Genomic DNA, 15,262 nt, shown 5'->3' with positions numbered 1-15,262 from the left:
AAGTAGGTTGATCCGAGCTGATTTGACTGAGCTACGGTCAAAGAGAGCTTACATCACTCTGGACATAGAGCACGCTCGATGTAGCTCAACCGATGTAATCTTGTGTGAGCGTAACTCAACCAAATCAGCTCGGATCAACCTACTTTAATCATGGAAATTAATGTCTAGAGCAGAAGCATCGTCCACCTACAATAGAATGCACAAAAGTTGGGAATGCACAAAAGTGGCTATTAGCTGCCAATGTATGACATAAAAGTGAGGGTTGCGTACCTTTCATGCATTGTCCCTGAAGTCCTGACTTTTTAGCTGAGTTACCCAAAGAGGCCCTTCTGCGTCTTTGGCTCTATTGTAGTCATACTACTTTACATTAAACAAAGACCACTTGTTATATAGCATCACGCTTACAAACATAAAGGTGCCTATATCTCCAAACTTTACAATGAAACGTGGGGTTTTTATTAGAGCAATGGGCTCGGCTTGGCCAACAGCACCTTGTGTGAAAGTTTCACGATCAAGCTTGCCAATCCCAGATTTCGCAATGTCGCCACCAGCCAAACTGGATCTGGGGGTCGACCTCTTCGACGACGACGACCAGAAAAATATTTTTTGGGCTAGTTGCGACATTGAACGTGAAACTTTCACCCAAGGTGCTGTTGACCAAACCGAGCACATTGCTCTATTCAAAACCCCATGTTTCATTGTAAAGTTTGGAGATACAGGCACCTTTATGTTTGTAAGCGTGATGCTATATGAAGAGTGGTCTTTGTTCATTGTCAAGTAGGCGGACCCTGGCAGAGCAAAAGATGCAGAGGGACCTCTTTGTGTAACTCAGCTATATTGCATGACTGGAAGGATGGAAGGATGATACTGTAGACTATTGACAATAGCCCAATATTGCGCGCTATCAGCCATTTCCTCACAATCAACGTTGTTGCAAAATCCACTGCATGTGAACGATTCTCCTGCTCCAGCCGAGCATTTCCATCGTTCAAGTTTCTTGATCCGAGCCGATTTGACTGAGCTACGGTGGAACAGCAAACATGAAAATTAATGAATCGCAGACCCTGCGAATGTCTCCGTCTTTCAAACTTTTGGACGCTCCCGTTCCAAATTTTCAAATGAAGCATGACATTTTTATTAGAAAAATGCTTATCAGCATGCTCGGAGCACCCTTCTGACCAATTTTCAAGTTGGAGGTGGGCAACTTCGGGGCGGTGGGCCGTCCGCTCTTTTGTTCTCATCATCCATCATTTGGACGGCCCCGCATTTTAAATCTTCACAATGAACTCTGCGAATTTTAAATGAATGAGGTTGATCAGCATGTCTCAACGAACCATCTGACAAAGTTTCAGGTTCGAGATGGGAAATCCCAAGGTAATGTATACTATTTCGATAAATGATGAGTCTGGCGCTGACATGCATTTCCGCCTTACATAGTAAACCCCACATATACCCTCCCATTCAATTTTATATAATGAAACACGAGGTCTTTTTTAGATCAACGTGATCAGCATGTCCAAGAGCACATTGTGTGAAAGTTTCAGGATCAAGAAGGGCAATCTCAATATCAAGGTTGGATGTACAGTGTGCATGCATTTATACAAGAGGTGCCCGGCCTACATTGAATTTCCACTTCTTCCACTCTTAGCGCCTTTCCTCTTCCTCTCATTCTCAACTGTTGCCCCATTCAAGTATACAACTACCACCTGCGTACGATTGTGCTGCTTCAACCCATCCATGTCAATCCTACAATTGTCTTGATCCGATGGCCGTTGACTGAATGGGCAAGTCCATGTCGTGTACACAGCCTTCTTGTCACTCTGCTGCTACAACACGCGCCTCCCTTGATGCTATACACACTGTCTTGCACATTCCTTTGCCACAACTCATCGTAGCAGCAGCTGCTATTAGCAAGGTCTTTACTGCATTGTGTCAAACAGCGTTCGCAACCCTGTCATTCTACTACAACACAAGCTCTCTTGCACACCTCTGCCACGACCAAACGTAACAGCAGCTGCTAGTAGGAAGGCCCTTATTTCATTGTCTCGAACAGCGTTCTGTATTTGCAGCACTACCTTGCAGCCTTTTTTTGGACATGCAACTTGCTTTGATACATACGGATAGCAACGGATGATCCATATCAGCTACCAAATACGCCGCAACACAAGCAATTCTTCTTCTGGTTGAGCAGTGATGGAAACTGACCAAGAAAGAGATGGCCCACAGGGGGATGGAGAAGGAAGCATGCAGCGCTCACATGACTCTTTTCAACCAACAATTGGATTTGCAATGGTTATGGATGGAAGGTTGCAATCAAGTGCAGTGATGGTGAATCATGGAATGCTGCTTTGGTTACTTGACGCGCTGTCAGCAGGAACGATCGCGTGGATACGGCTAAGGATGATGATGAATTGGATGGAATTGACAAAATGGCTTATACCTTTGACGAATGGTGTTTTGCAGCCATGGATGGCATTGGAGTACTCAAGTCATATTATGCAGCGACGGATTTGGGATCATGGACAAACGAGGTTTATGACGGCAGCAACCAAGAATGCAATGACACCATCATCCCTGTGGCCTCTATGTGATTCACCCCTCGTATCTTTGCAATGTTGTTCCTTTACCAGATTACACCCCGAGACCAGGCTATCGTTCACTTGTTCGCAGCTCCTTCAACACACACTCCACGTACCCACCAAAGACACCACACAGTTACACCAAGTGCAAGCAGCTATATTGAATTACGACAAAGACTATGTACAGCGAGGCATTGGAAAGTCCCCTTCTCCTTCATTAGCCGACAGCTGGTTCGCTTGAATCGAGATCGCCTTCCCCACATTCGCTGCTGCAACAAATTCAATAGCCCGTCATCCAGCAACGATACCTGAAGCATGTTACACGGCCGTTTTCTGATGATGATGATGCCTATGGTTGGAAAACACTTGGCAGCAGCATGTAATGATCAATGCGATTCGTTGTCAACATATTACAAAGGTACGCAGAGGCTTCATACATAGTGTTACTTGGTAGCTAATCGTATTGGATGGGATGAAGGACTGTATATCATGGTAAGCTGATGAAGGGAAGGTTCAGGTACGTGATAATGCATGGTTCATGGATAATGTGTATTGGTTGCTGTATGGCTCTGAAGTTGACCTGCTGGAGGTAGCGCTTTGTTGGTGATCTATAGCTAGTCATGTAAGGGTCATAGCTAGTCAATTTTTTTATTATAAAGAATGAAATGAGGAAAATATGACAAATGTCGCAGCTTGGATGTCAATGAATGTTATTGAAGATTGTAAATGAAGCGTATGGGGAAGGCTGGTATGGGGGATCACCTGTTTATTCCTGACAGGTGTAGCCGTCAAAGGTCAAAATTGTGCGACATGTTACTATTAGCACCGGTTAAGAAAACACGATGTATCTTTGAGGATCTCCTAATTGAAGCAAGCGCATTAACCTCTTGAGAATAAAGAAGCTCCAATATACATTGTATCAAGCGGTCTCTAAGCATTGACCAATAACTATCGAGGATCAAATCATGTTCGGAGGGATCTTTGAAGGTGGTTGAAGAAGTTAGCGTGAATTTTATTATGATGATCAAAAGAAGCATTAGAAACTATCAGCAATCAGCATTTCCAAGAGAGCCATTGTTCAGTTGAGTGTTATAGAATAATGAGCCGTCATGATCAAAGGCCAATAAAGAAGAAGCATATGATTGCATGTGTGTGTGTGATGTGTGGATCTAAGTATACGATCTACTTTACAACGTCATCTTTGATTTGGTAATTCTCACAGGCGCCGTTTATGGAGATTGGTAGAATCAGATGACGTTTTGATGTTACGAGAAGTAAACTCTAAAGAGGTCCCTGAAATATGAGCCCATTATTAGCAGCTGCTTCTGTTTCTTCCTCTGCGTTTTGAACATGTTTACTCGCCTTCGTCCGATATTGACACGACCCCAGCACGCCTGTTTCTCGGTCAGTGCCCAACGTTTTCATAAGCCAAACGCACGCAAGCAACTTCAGGGCAGTGGCAACGTGCCACAGCGAGCTGGCATTGCCAATGACAAGCAAATCTACCTTGATTGGAATTCTCGCAAGACATCCGTGTACCATAATTTCTGGCTACGAGACCATTGCCATTGTGACCAGTGCTACCATGCACAAACACGCCAACGTCTTGTGGATACATTTTCTATTCCTCGTGATATTCAACCTGCTGCTGTGGATAGCACTTCGGATGGTTTGGTGGTGACTTGGCCTGATGGACATCGATCTGAATATGCATGGGATTGGCTACACACACACTCTTACAGCCCTGTGATGCGTACTGCCGAGCCATTGGAGCAGGCTACACAAAAGCAGCAATTATGGGATGCTGAGAAACTTGCATCCAAGTTGCCCGTGGTGGAACATGGTGCTGTCATGGAAACGGATGATGGATTACGACAATGGCTCAACAACTTGGAAGTCTATGGTATTGGTTTTGTGGATGGTGTCCCTACCACATTGGAAGCCACCGAGGCGTTGGCAAGACGTATCAGCTTTTTGCGTGAGACACATTACTCCAAGGGATTATGGTCTTTCACTGCCGATTTGGCACATGCGGACACAGCTTATACGACATTGGCTTTGGGTGCTCACACGGACAATACGTACTTTACAGAACCCGCTGGCATGCAAATGTTCCACAAGCTTGAATTCCAGGGCAAGGGTGGTGATTCGCTCTTTGTTGATGGTTTCCACATTGCTCATCAACTAAAGACCGAAAACCCGGAAGCGTATCGTACATTGGCATCCACACTTGTCCCCACACACTCCGCTGGTGATGAAAATGTCCTCATTGTTCCCACCCCACGTGCTTATCCCATTCTCAACCATGGCCCTGATGGTCGTCTTTATCAAGTGCGTTACAACAATGATGACCGCTCCACCTTGGATCATCTTAGCTCCACTCAACTTGAAGCCTTTTATGATGCTCTCTTCCATTGGAACAAGTTACTCAAGAAGTCTGAAAACGAGTTTTGGGAACCATTGGCTCCAGGTCGTGTTGTGCTCTTTGATAATTGGCGTGTGCTTCATGGACGTAGCGGATTTACAGGCCATCGTCGTATTTGCGGTGCTTACTTCCCCTGGGATGATTACAAGAGCCGAGCAAGAACATTGCGTCTCACTTCAGAGGACAAGGATAGATTGTTGTAATGATGATTGATGTATTATTATAAATGCAAAAAGCATTGTGTGAAATGTGTATTGTGTACAAGAAAATAAACTTTGAAATTACGCCTATCCTCCTCACTGATATCTTTCCACTTGGGTTGCTGCATGCTTTACATAGGTATCAAGCCATACTTTGTCAAACATGATGGTGGCGAGCTCTTCTGGTTTGATGGTGTCTAAAAGGTAAACGGTCACCTTGGGTGCACGTCTCACCCCCGTTCTCTAAAAAGCAGGATCATGTCTGTTGAGTACATAATAACATGACGAATAGCATACGACCCTTTCACCTTTACCTTGACGTATGGATATAAATGATCACCCAACATTTGTCTCCTTTGTAAGATGCTTGCATTCTTCATTTGCGAGAGCTTTTCTTGGATCACGGTAAACTCGCTTTTGTATTCGTCAGGGGGTGAAGGATAGCCATTCACATCAAATAGATAATAGGGTGGTTCTGCAACAGGGGTATAACACGTCTCTGGGTCTGGTTCGAATTCGAGGTATGTCGATACAGGTGCTGGTTGAACATCTCCCAAAGCATTTTCATATTGCCTGGTATAGTGTTGTTGTTGTTGTTGTTGTTGTTGTTGTTGACCACCTGATACATCGCTAGATCCATAGCTACTGCTATACTGATGATACTTCCAAGGTGCTGTAAGGGTCATTGCATTGTTGTTGCTCGAAGGATGTTGAATGTGGATGGGTTTTGCAGCAGCAGCAGCAGCAGCAGCAGCAGTGGCGGTGGTGTTGGTGGTAGTAGTGGATTCTAACATCATTCTCGTTTGTTCAGCAGGATCATTGGTTTGACGTAGAATATCCATGACAAGTTGTAGCTTTTGTGAAAGAAATTGTGGATTGAAAAGGCACATAGCCTGATCCATTTCGCTCATCGCACTTAGCAAATCCACCACTTGGTTCAAATCGTAATCAAATGTGGCGTGTCGCGTGGCGGCTTCGGCGAGTCTTTTCCGTTGCAAATCAACTGTAATAAAGTGCTGCTCCTCGGGGTTGTTGTCATGATTTAATCGTGATTGAAATTGTGAAGGATGATAGGGTGGTGTTGTTGTTGATCTACCATCTCCATCAGCAGGTTGTGGTGTATCTGGTATCCTTGTCGACGGTGCTTCTATCATCAATGGTGACTATGACACACATGTGAGTATGATTGCCCCCGCCCAACGATAATCCACTATCCCAATATTTACTTGTTTTCTTCTAGTAGAGGTCATTGTTTCCTTGGTGAAGGTTCGATTGGTCGGGGTTGATGCGGAAGTCGTTGCCATCACCGCTATATTTGTTGCATAAACCTTAGATACTTCCATTACTTGATACTCTTTACCCCATTCATTACATACCATGATGATGATGATGATTGTCAGGCACTTGCATATCACTTTGACTATCAATGGCTTTGAATCGATATGCTGTGTGGTGATGATGATGATGATAATGGATTCGGGATGTTGATTCATTGACATTCGAGGATGATGATGTTGGTTGTTGAAATGAGGGGGGTGTTGAGGAGGAGGGTTGCTGTTGTGGAACAAATCCAGGCGACATTGTACGTAATTTCCTTGGCTCATGATAAGCGACCGTCAACTGCTTGATGCCCACCACTTGTCCATTCATGGCTTTTAATGCTGCTGCTGCTTCATCAACATGTGTGTAACTGACAAAGCCGAACCCTTTGGATTGGCCGTTGACAGGATTACTCATAATCCTCGCTGATACAATATGCCCATACTTTCTAAAGACGTCGTACAAGTCGTTGCTGCTGATGCTGGGGTCAATGTTCTTGATGTAGAGGTTGCAATAGTCAATGTAGCCATGGCCATGCGTCTTTGCTTTACTTTTGAATGGGAGTGGTGAATGGGCGGTCTGTGAAAGACAAGAGGACTGGGATAGAACTAAGTTGCCGTGCGATGAGGGTTGGAAGGGTTGTTTTGGACTCTCGACCGAGGTGTACGTAGACGTTGAGGAAGCAACTGATACTGAGTATCTCATGGATACGCGTAATAAAGGAAACAAAGGTGAAAAAGGAAAAGAATGAAAATGGGTCACTTATGCAGGACAAAAACAATCGCGAGATTTGTACCCACAACACATATGCGATATGTACCAAAAGTGCGCCCAATGTTGCAGTTGGGCGCTTTATTCTCATTAACTTTATTTACTCACTTTACACACGCACACACACAGCACACAAGTGTGATGATGATGATGATGCTATTACTATTACTACTACTACCAGCTGATGAAATCCCACCCCCTTCCTCCCCTTTCACCCCCTTGCCCCATTTTGATCCCTGGGAAATGTCTTTTGCCATCCTTTCCGAATATGATAATGTACCTTTTGTTACGTTTGTGTAGTTTAACCATTACGTACTCCAATCATGGCTAGAGATAATACAATAGGCGACCCCTCTCCCTTATACAAGAACATGACACTCTTTTCAATATAGGTATCCTTGGATAAGTAGACGTTTAGTCCTTGCTTTATGATTGATGTATAACTACATGATGATACCCTGTGATTGTGTAAATAGCAATTTCTGAAATGTGATGTTCATGCGTGCATACATCTACGATCCCAGATTAGGAACCAAGTGACAACATGCGATCCCTCGAATGAAATGATGATTGATGGGAGAAGCGTGCCTGTGCTTTATTAGATCCTATGCAAGAATACTAGTATGGGCCATATTCAATCTTGGATGAAAAGAGAGAAATGATGCACCTATAATGACCAATTTCGTATTTGGATGGATGGGTGATGTAGCAACAACAAACTATGAAACGGACAAGACGGCAGGTATTATCAGGAACACAAAATGATGCAAACCGTGGCTGTTGGTTGGTCCGTGTCGGAGCGATGTGCATTTTTGACATGAAAGCTGTGTCCAAAAAAATATTCACGCCTCTTCTTCTGGAACACACACTCACTCCACCACTCACCATGGCCAAGTCTGGAAAGAAACAGCAGCAGCAAAAGGGTGCCCCCAAGCCCATTACAAACGATCCTCGCTTTGCTCATGTCCACAATGATCCTCGCTTCGTGAGACCCAAAAAGAAGGATACCAAGGTTACGGTCGACAAGCGTTTCTCGTCCATGTTGACATCGAAGGAATTCAACGATCGCCGTAAGTACACACGATCCGAGGGGTGGATTCGTCCATAAGAGATATTAATAAGACGTATATAGCCAAGGTGGATCGATATGGTCGTAAGGTTGAGGACGATACCAAAGAAGAGTTGCGACACCTTTACGAGTTTGAGCAAGAGGATGAAAGCAGCGACGACGACGACGACAATCTTTCACTTGCAGAGTTGGAAAGGGAAATTGCAGAGGATGAAGAGAATCTTGCTGATGAAAAGATCAAAGTTGGCAAGCGTGGTCAAAAGGAGGTTGAATATGACCCTATGCGTGGCAAGGGTGTGATCGATTCTTCGGACAGCGAGGATACGGATGCAGAGTATACCGAGGATGAAGAAACTTCCAGTGACGAGGAAGCAAAGGTATGGATCAGATCTAGAGAGAATATAAAGGCCTTGTCATTAATGTATGAATGCATGATTAGATTCCTGAAGGTGAACCTACTTATCGTTTGGCTGCTGTCAATATGGATTGGGACAGACTTAAGGCTGTGGATTTACTCAAGGTGCTCAACACTTTCAAGCCACCGCAATCCGTCATTAAGAGCGTTGCTGTTTACCCATCCGAGTTTGGCAAGGAACGTATGGCAAAGGAAGATCTTCAAGGTCCACCCAAAGAGATTTTTGATGCCAAGGAGAATGATGATCAACCAGAACGTGAACGTGATGAGGAAAGCTATGAAGAAGAATTCGATCAGGAAGCACTTCGCAAATACCAGATCGAAAGACTCAGGTAATTACAATGAGGGAGGGAAGAGGGTTAGATGGATACTGATCAAAGGACACAGATATTATTATGCCGTGATTGAATGCGACAATGTCAAGACAGCAAGTGCAATTTACAAGGCATGTGATGGCAACGAATACGAAGCTAGTGCCAACTTTTTCGATCTTCGTTATATACCCGATGAAATGACTTTTGACGATGAACCACGTGAAGTTGCTACTTTTGCTCCTGAGGAATATCATCCTTCCAATTTCTCTACTGAGGTATGTATCATTTAGAGATATCCGAGTGGGATGGAAATAACTCAACGTTTATTATCTATAGGCTCTTCAACACACCAAAGTGAAATTGACTTGGGATGCCGACGATTACGACCGTATTGAAGTCATGAGACGCAACTTTACGGAGCAAGACATTGAGGAGATGGATTTCAACGCATACCTTGCTTCGTCGGATGATGATGATGACGATGATGAGAATGAGGATGTCGATGCTCTTCGTGAAAAGTACAGAAAGCTTTTGGAGAACAGCGACTCTGCATTTGATGGCCATGATCATGCTGAAGAAGGCGATATGGAAGTGACATTTGCACCTGGTTTGACTGAAGCAGCTGAAGAAGCCGTCAACAAGCGACTTCACGGCGATGAGGATAATAAGGACGAGACCACCATTGAAAAGTATATGCGAAAGCAACGTGAAAAGAGAAAGGCCAAGAAGGAAAGACGCCAACAACAACAGAATGCTGAAGGTAAGAGGTATACAGTTTGGCAAGATAGGAGTAGTACTAATCACAAGCCATATATAGAGAGTGGATCTGAGGAGGATGAAGAATTACAGAATGATGCCTACTTTAAGGAAGCTATGGATGAAATTGAGGAAGAGATGGTGGAAGAAGAACCAAAGAGTAAGTATATGCAAAATATGGATTAGACAATCCCACTCACTTTGTATTATAGAGAAAGAGAAGAGCAAAAAGAAGAACAAAAAGAGCAAAGAGGAACGTCAAGAGCAACAACGTGAGCGAGCTGAATTGGAGCTTCTTATGGGTGATAAGAAGGGTGAAGGCTTTGACATGCGTGATGTGATGAAGCGTGAAAAGGCTGAGAAGAAGAAGAACAAGAAGAGCAAAAAGAAGGCAGCTGAATTGGAAGGTGCTCAAGAAGACTTTGAGATCAACGTCAATGATCCTCGTTTTGCCGCCTTGCATGAATCCCATCACTTTGCTATTGATCCCAACAATCCACAATTCAAAAAGACCAAGAGCATGCAAAAGTTGATGAGTTCTCGTCAAGAAAAGATCAAGGGTGAGAATCTCGATGCTGAATGGAAAAAGAGCACACCTGCAACTGTAAGTGGATATACAATGATGTCTTTATGAACATGTCATCTAATTGTGATGCATAGGAAAAGACCCAATCGGAGCAAGAGAATGGCAATGAACCATCCAAGAAGAAAAAGAAAGATTCATCCCTTAGTCAGCTTGTTGCATCCGTCAAACGTAAAGGTGCCAATGCATCCAGCAATACCGGCAAACGACAAAAATCCTCATAGTTCAATAGCATTTTTCCCCTCTTTTTCATACATACAACCCATATACATTACACACACACACATGTCAGTAATATAAACAACAGCATTTGTGCATCACTGTAAACAATGATTTATTAGTCCTTGAACATGGTCAAAAGATTTACTTCTTTTGGGTTTGGGACTTGAGGACCTTCTTGACGATCTTTTGTTCTTCGACAAGGAAGGCACGCACAATGCGGCTGCGGACGCAGTGGGAGCAGCGGGAACCACCATAGGCACGGCTGACGGTCTTTTGGTTCTTGGCAAGGTTAGCCAACTTGCGGGCACGGAGGGCCTTGAGCTATAAAGTAGCATACATCCATCATGAGTAAAAAAAAGCCCGTATCCATCGATTGTTTGATTGTTGAACACTTACACCAGGGAGAGCAACACCGCAATCACCGCAACGGGGAGCCTTGACGGGCTTCTTTTGGTATTGGTAGACAAGCTTGCCACCTAATGAGTATGCGATTAATATCATGTTGCCCTTTTCGAATAGAGTGTCGTATTTATCAACGTACCAGGGGTCTTGACAACCTTGACACGGTTGGAGCGAGTGTTGTAGGAAAGGCGGCGACGGTAGGTGAGTCTCTGGACCATTGCTGAAATCTACTCGTACAAACTTGATCAGTATCATCATCCAAAAAGATGTATCCAAGCATCCATCCATCCATCCACTCAAGACCCTTTTCATCCATTGCTTTCATCCATCCATCCATTGTTCATCACCCCATCATTCATTCTTTTCCTCATCACACATCATATCACTAGGCTCATATGGCACTTACCCGTACAGGCAGAAAGAGAAGGAGCTTCTGGTTGCGGTCTCTCGATGATCCCAAATGCCCCCCCCCCCAGTGAGTGTGCTAGGCCGGCGTAGTTTCCCACCAATGGAAATCTTGGCTGAGGATCAAAACCTTCCATCCGCATTAGCTTGCCTACTCTTCATTATTCCTCTATCTGATAGTCAATGATGCCACCCTATCACTTTGTATAATGAAAACGCTCCATATTGATAATCACATTCACTATGATTAGAGATAAAGTATCTTGATTTGTAGAATAGAATTCTGCTTGTTGCAGCGTTGCAGTAAGAGGAAAGCAATACAGTATAAATCTTTTACTCATGATGTACAATGGATGATATGAATGTAGCAGGGATAAAATACTTCAATTCGTACTTGAGAAAGGGAACTTTTATAATGAGTTTTGTAGCAAAGTGCTGGGGATCCACAACAATAACGAATCTTTATCCCGATTCATGCATGTCCCGTGCTAGATGGGGATTGTGGTGTGTGTGTGTGCGTGTGTGACCATAATGGCTGTGTAGACTATAATATTATGCACTGCACAGACCCGTTCTCTAGAATATGGTGTGATGGTCTCATTCCTTATTACCCCTTTTCCCACGCAGACTAATAATACGTTGCTCTTGTGTCGATGGCAATAAAGAGTGCGAGTGGATAAACAACATGCTACAATAACAAGCAATGCATGTCGTGTGGTGTGTGTGTGAAAAAAAGGATGAATGCATACAGCTGGTTAGTAGTTTGATAATACCTGCCAGTCAAAAGGATTGTCAAAAAGCAAATGATCATGCGACAAATACACACACACACATCACTGTGCACCTTGCAAATAGACCAACAAAACGGGTTCTCATCACACTTCTCACACACATACATACACAAAGGAAATAATATCAGGCTCACACGCACAACATACACACGCCTTTTCTCTTTCCATTTTGTTACAGCATCATCATGCTTCCATCATCCCCAAAGACATCAGGAACAACAGAGTTGGATGAATTTCGAGAACAATGGAAACAAGAAGTCCATGCACGAAACATAAAGCAACCACCCGATTCCCCTTTTACCACTCCACCCTCATCACCTTTGTTGAAACCAACAACAGCAGCACCCATTATTCGAGGAGGTGAACAATCGCAACATCATACACGTGTTCCTCGTTTAGGATCATCATCATCATCAACTCAACCACCACATGAGGATACATCCAACCCAGCCTCATCATCATCATCATCCGCATTAAATGTGTACCTGATGGCTATTGATATGGAACGTCAAGGGGAACTAGGGCAGGGTAAAGAAAGCTTCCCACGTAGCACATAATCAACAACCCACCCTACCCTACCCATGCACCATGCACCATCCAACTAATTTGATTATCTTTCTTTTATTGCTCATGTTGCTGTGTATATAGCCCTTGTATACTATCGACGAGCATTCAAAATGGATCCCGAGGTTGATAAGCTTTACCATCGACAATGCTTACAAAACGATACCTCTACTAAAAACAATCATGGTGCATTGTCGTCAACAACGCTCCTCAAGTCGAAAGAACGAGATCCGTTGGTAGTGGCTGCAACAGCTGATAGCCCTAGTGAAGTTGCCTTTTTGCTTGGAATGCAAAATGACACGAGGTTGTATGTGGCGAACCACCTTCACCATGTGATGGATCCCTTGGATGCAATGGCTATTCAATTTTGTCAACAACAGGACATGCCCTATATACCAGCGGTCGATTACAAACCTGTTTCCATTGCCAAGTTACCCGGTAAGGATATAATAATTAATGAGTCCAATGCGACAAGCTGGCTGACATGGTGGTGGTGGTGGTATAGGTGAAGTCCTTGTGCAAGTCTTTAGTCATGTGGTATTGTATGCATCATCTTCCATTGCCAACTGTGCGGCAGTGTGCAAACGATTCTTTGTGGCGACACGATCACCCTCACTATGGAGACATGCGTGTGAACACGTGTTTAAAACACCAGGCATGAGCATGGCTCAATCACGACGCGTACAAGCTGAATACGTTGCAAGCTTGTATCAAGGACAATGGCTTCGAATGTATATGGATCGACCACGACTTCATTATGATGGTGTGTATATTTCAGTGTGCCAATACATCCGCCCAGGTGAATCGGATACAGCATGGACACGCCCTGTGCATTTGGTGACCTATTATCGCTATCTACGCTTCTTCCCTGATGGTACCATGATCAAGTATTTATCCACGGATGAACCAGCAGCCGTGGTCCGTTTGATGAAGAAGGACTTTTCTCGACCCACGCAAGTGTTTCGTGGCAAGTTTCAATTTCTCAACCATCACACTGTGGAAATCAACATGAGAGACAAAGGTCGTCCACGCGATCATTTTTGCATGACACTCGATATCAAGACGACTCGGCGTGGTCGACATAATAAGCTTGCATGGAGTGAATATTGGAGTCGAAAGGATGATCGAGATGAGAGCACCGTGTATGATTTAGCATTGATGCGTCCCTTCATCTTTAGTGGAGTGCGTAGCTTTAGGGATTAGTAGAACGTGCTGCTGCTTCCGAATAAAAAATCTTCTGCTCATGCAGAAAGCTTCGAGCATCTTCTTTTTCTCTCACTCACTCACTCACTCTTTCACTCACACACACCATAACACACGCGTGAATTCGTATACAACTACTACTACTACTATTACCACTCCTCTCCTTCTTTATTACGCTCAATGACATTAAGCACGCCAGCTGCAGCGTCGGATTTGTCACCGCTCGCTAACGCCATTTACGAACATTTCGAAGCTACGGGTCGTCTTGTACGTGTTGCACTCGAACTCGAATGGACCATCTTCACTCGCTTCATTGTGGGTGTCATAATCACCACTGTTATCACTGTCATTTATCTATTGCTCACGATGCGCAACGCTCGTCAACCTCTTGTTATCTGGGAGCGTCTCAACAAGCCTATCATTAAGCTATTTCGTCCATGGATCTTTGCCACCTTACTTAACAACGCTGACCCCTATGCTCAATCCATTGGTAAGTCATTTTCTCGGTGGAGGGAGGTTACCCATCATGCCATGTTTTGATAACACGTAGATGGGGTGATATAGATTTGCGCATTGCCACGTTCTCCAAAGGATTCTGTACGGGATTCATGCGGGTAAGTTTGAAGTGTGGTGATGATGGTATATAGGTTTCCAGGTACTAATGGATGATGGATGCATGATTATATCAGGATCACAAGCGTAATCGCAACCCTTTCAAGAGGTAAGGATCGAAGCCTTTTCAAAATCATAGAGGCTCATTATGGATGATTGTATAGTATTCATGCCACTGCATTGGCCACATTTGCTGAGACGATTGGTGGTCTTGCTCTTATGAGCACGTTGAAGAACAAGGATCGAGCCATCTTGGTATCACTTCGTATGGAGGTAATTGTGGTCTTCACGTGAGGGACGAGTGATGGAGACGAGATGATGGTAAAGCGGACAACTAAAGGGTATGAGCCTCTTGTAGTACAAGAAAAAGGCGCGTGGATTGCTGACAGCATCCTCCGACTTTACACCACCGGCATTTGAAGGTGGCAAACAGGAGGTGGAAACCGAGGTGGTGATCAAGGACCGCATGTTGGATACAGTGGCTATTGCTCATTTGGGATGGCTTGTCGAATCCAAAGAAGCATAAACAACAACAACAATGGATGGTGGGCTGGATACTGCCAAGTAGTAGACAATGATGATGATGACCCAGTGTATTAGTATATCTCTGTAATGCTGCTATACCAACAAT

At 44.1% G+C, this 15,262-nt stretch overlaps 7 protein-coding genes across 7 annotated transcripts; 5 read left to right on the top strand and 2 right to left on the bottom strand.

The window, feature by feature from the left end:
- Nucleotides 1-1,512: 1,512 nt before the first annotated feature.
- O0I10_000162 (uncharacterized protein) lies at nucleotides 1,513-2,591 on the top strand (the record flags this gene model as incomplete). Its single annotated transcript, XM_058480276.1, has 2 exons — nucleotides 1,513-1,529; nucleotides 2,375-2,591. 2 exons carry the CDS (start codon nucleotides 1,513-1,515, stop codon nucleotides 2,589-2,591), a joined length of 234 nt encoding a protein of 77 aa, XP_058348799.1.
- Nucleotides 2,592-3,929: 1,338 nt separating this feature from the next.
- O0I10_000161 (trimethyllysine dioxygenase) lies at nucleotides 3,930-5,207 on the top strand (the record flags this gene model as incomplete). Its single annotated transcript, XM_058480275.1, has 1 exon — nucleotides 3,930-5,207. The coding sequence occupies one exon, from the start codon at nucleotides 3,930-3,932 to the stop codon at nucleotides 5,205-5,207; it is 1,278 nt and encodes a 425-aa protein (XP_058348798.1).
- Nucleotides 5,208-5,300: 93 nt separating this feature from the next.
- O0I10_000160 (uncharacterized protein) lies at nucleotides 5,301-7,229 on the bottom strand (the record flags this gene model as incomplete). Its single annotated transcript, XM_058480274.1, has 4 exons — nucleotides 5,301-5,447; nucleotides 5,519-6,367; nucleotides 6,431-6,513; nucleotides 6,581-7,229. 4 exons carry the CDS (start codon nucleotides 7,227-7,229, stop codon nucleotides 5,301-5,303), a joined length of 1,728 nt encoding a protein of 575 aa, XP_058348797.1.
- A 952-nt stretch (nucleotides 7,230-8,181) lies between these two features.
- On the top strand, nucleotides 8,182-10,656 carry O0I10_000159 (uncharacterized protein; the record flags this gene model as incomplete). Its single annotated transcript, XM_058480273.1, has 8 exons — nucleotides 8,182-8,365; nucleotides 8,428-8,741; nucleotides 8,804-9,111; nucleotides 9,167-9,368; nucleotides 9,430-9,853; nucleotides 9,911-10,009; nucleotides 10,062-10,453; nucleotides 10,510-10,656. 8 exons carry the CDS (start codon nucleotides 8,182-8,184, stop codon nucleotides 10,654-10,656), a joined length of 2,070 nt encoding a protein of 689 aa, XP_058348796.1.
- A 139-nt stretch (nucleotides 10,657-10,795) lies between these two features.
- O0I10_000158 (uncharacterized protein) lies at nucleotides 10,796-11,274 on the bottom strand (the record flags this gene model as incomplete). The annotated part of the gene is made up of 3 exons (XM_058480272.1): nucleotides 10,796-10,975; nucleotides 11,051-11,130; nucleotides 11,196-11,274. The coding sequence occupies 3 exons, from the start codon at nucleotides 11,272-11,274 to the stop codon at nucleotides 10,796-10,798; spliced, it is 339 nt and encodes a 112-aa protein (XP_058348795.1).
- A 1,163-nt stretch (nucleotides 11,275-12,437) lies between these two features.
- On the top strand, nucleotides 12,438-14,019 carry O0I10_000157 (uncharacterized protein; the record flags this gene model as incomplete). The annotated part of the gene is made up of 3 exons (XM_058480271.1): nucleotides 12,438-12,780; nucleotides 12,901-13,254; nucleotides 13,322-14,019. The coding sequence occupies 3 exons, from the start codon at nucleotides 12,438-12,440 to the stop codon at nucleotides 14,017-14,019; spliced, it is 1,395 nt and encodes a 464-aa protein (XP_058348794.1).
- Nucleotides 14,020-14,199: 180 nt separating this feature from the next.
- O0I10_000156 (uncharacterized protein) lies at nucleotides 14,200-15,157 on the top strand (the record flags this gene model as incomplete). Its single annotated transcript, XM_058480270.1, has 5 exons — nucleotides 14,200-14,509; nucleotides 14,584-14,633; nucleotides 14,709-14,740; nucleotides 14,796-14,904; nucleotides 14,990-15,157. The coding sequence occupies 5 exons, from the start codon at nucleotides 14,200-14,202 to the stop codon at nucleotides 15,155-15,157; spliced, it is 669 nt and encodes a 222-aa protein (XP_058348793.1).
- Nucleotides 15,158-15,262: the final 105 nt, after the last annotated feature.

Source organism: Lichtheimia ornata (assembly GCF_029851405.1).
Source record: "Lichtheimia ornata isolate CBS 291.66 chromosome Unknown scaffold00001, whole genome shotgun sequence".
NCBI lineage: Eukaryota > Fungi > Mucoromycota > Mucoromycetes > Mucorales > Lichtheimiaceae > Lichtheimia > Lichtheimia ornata.
This window is presented reverse-complemented; position numbering and strand designations above follow the sequence as displayed.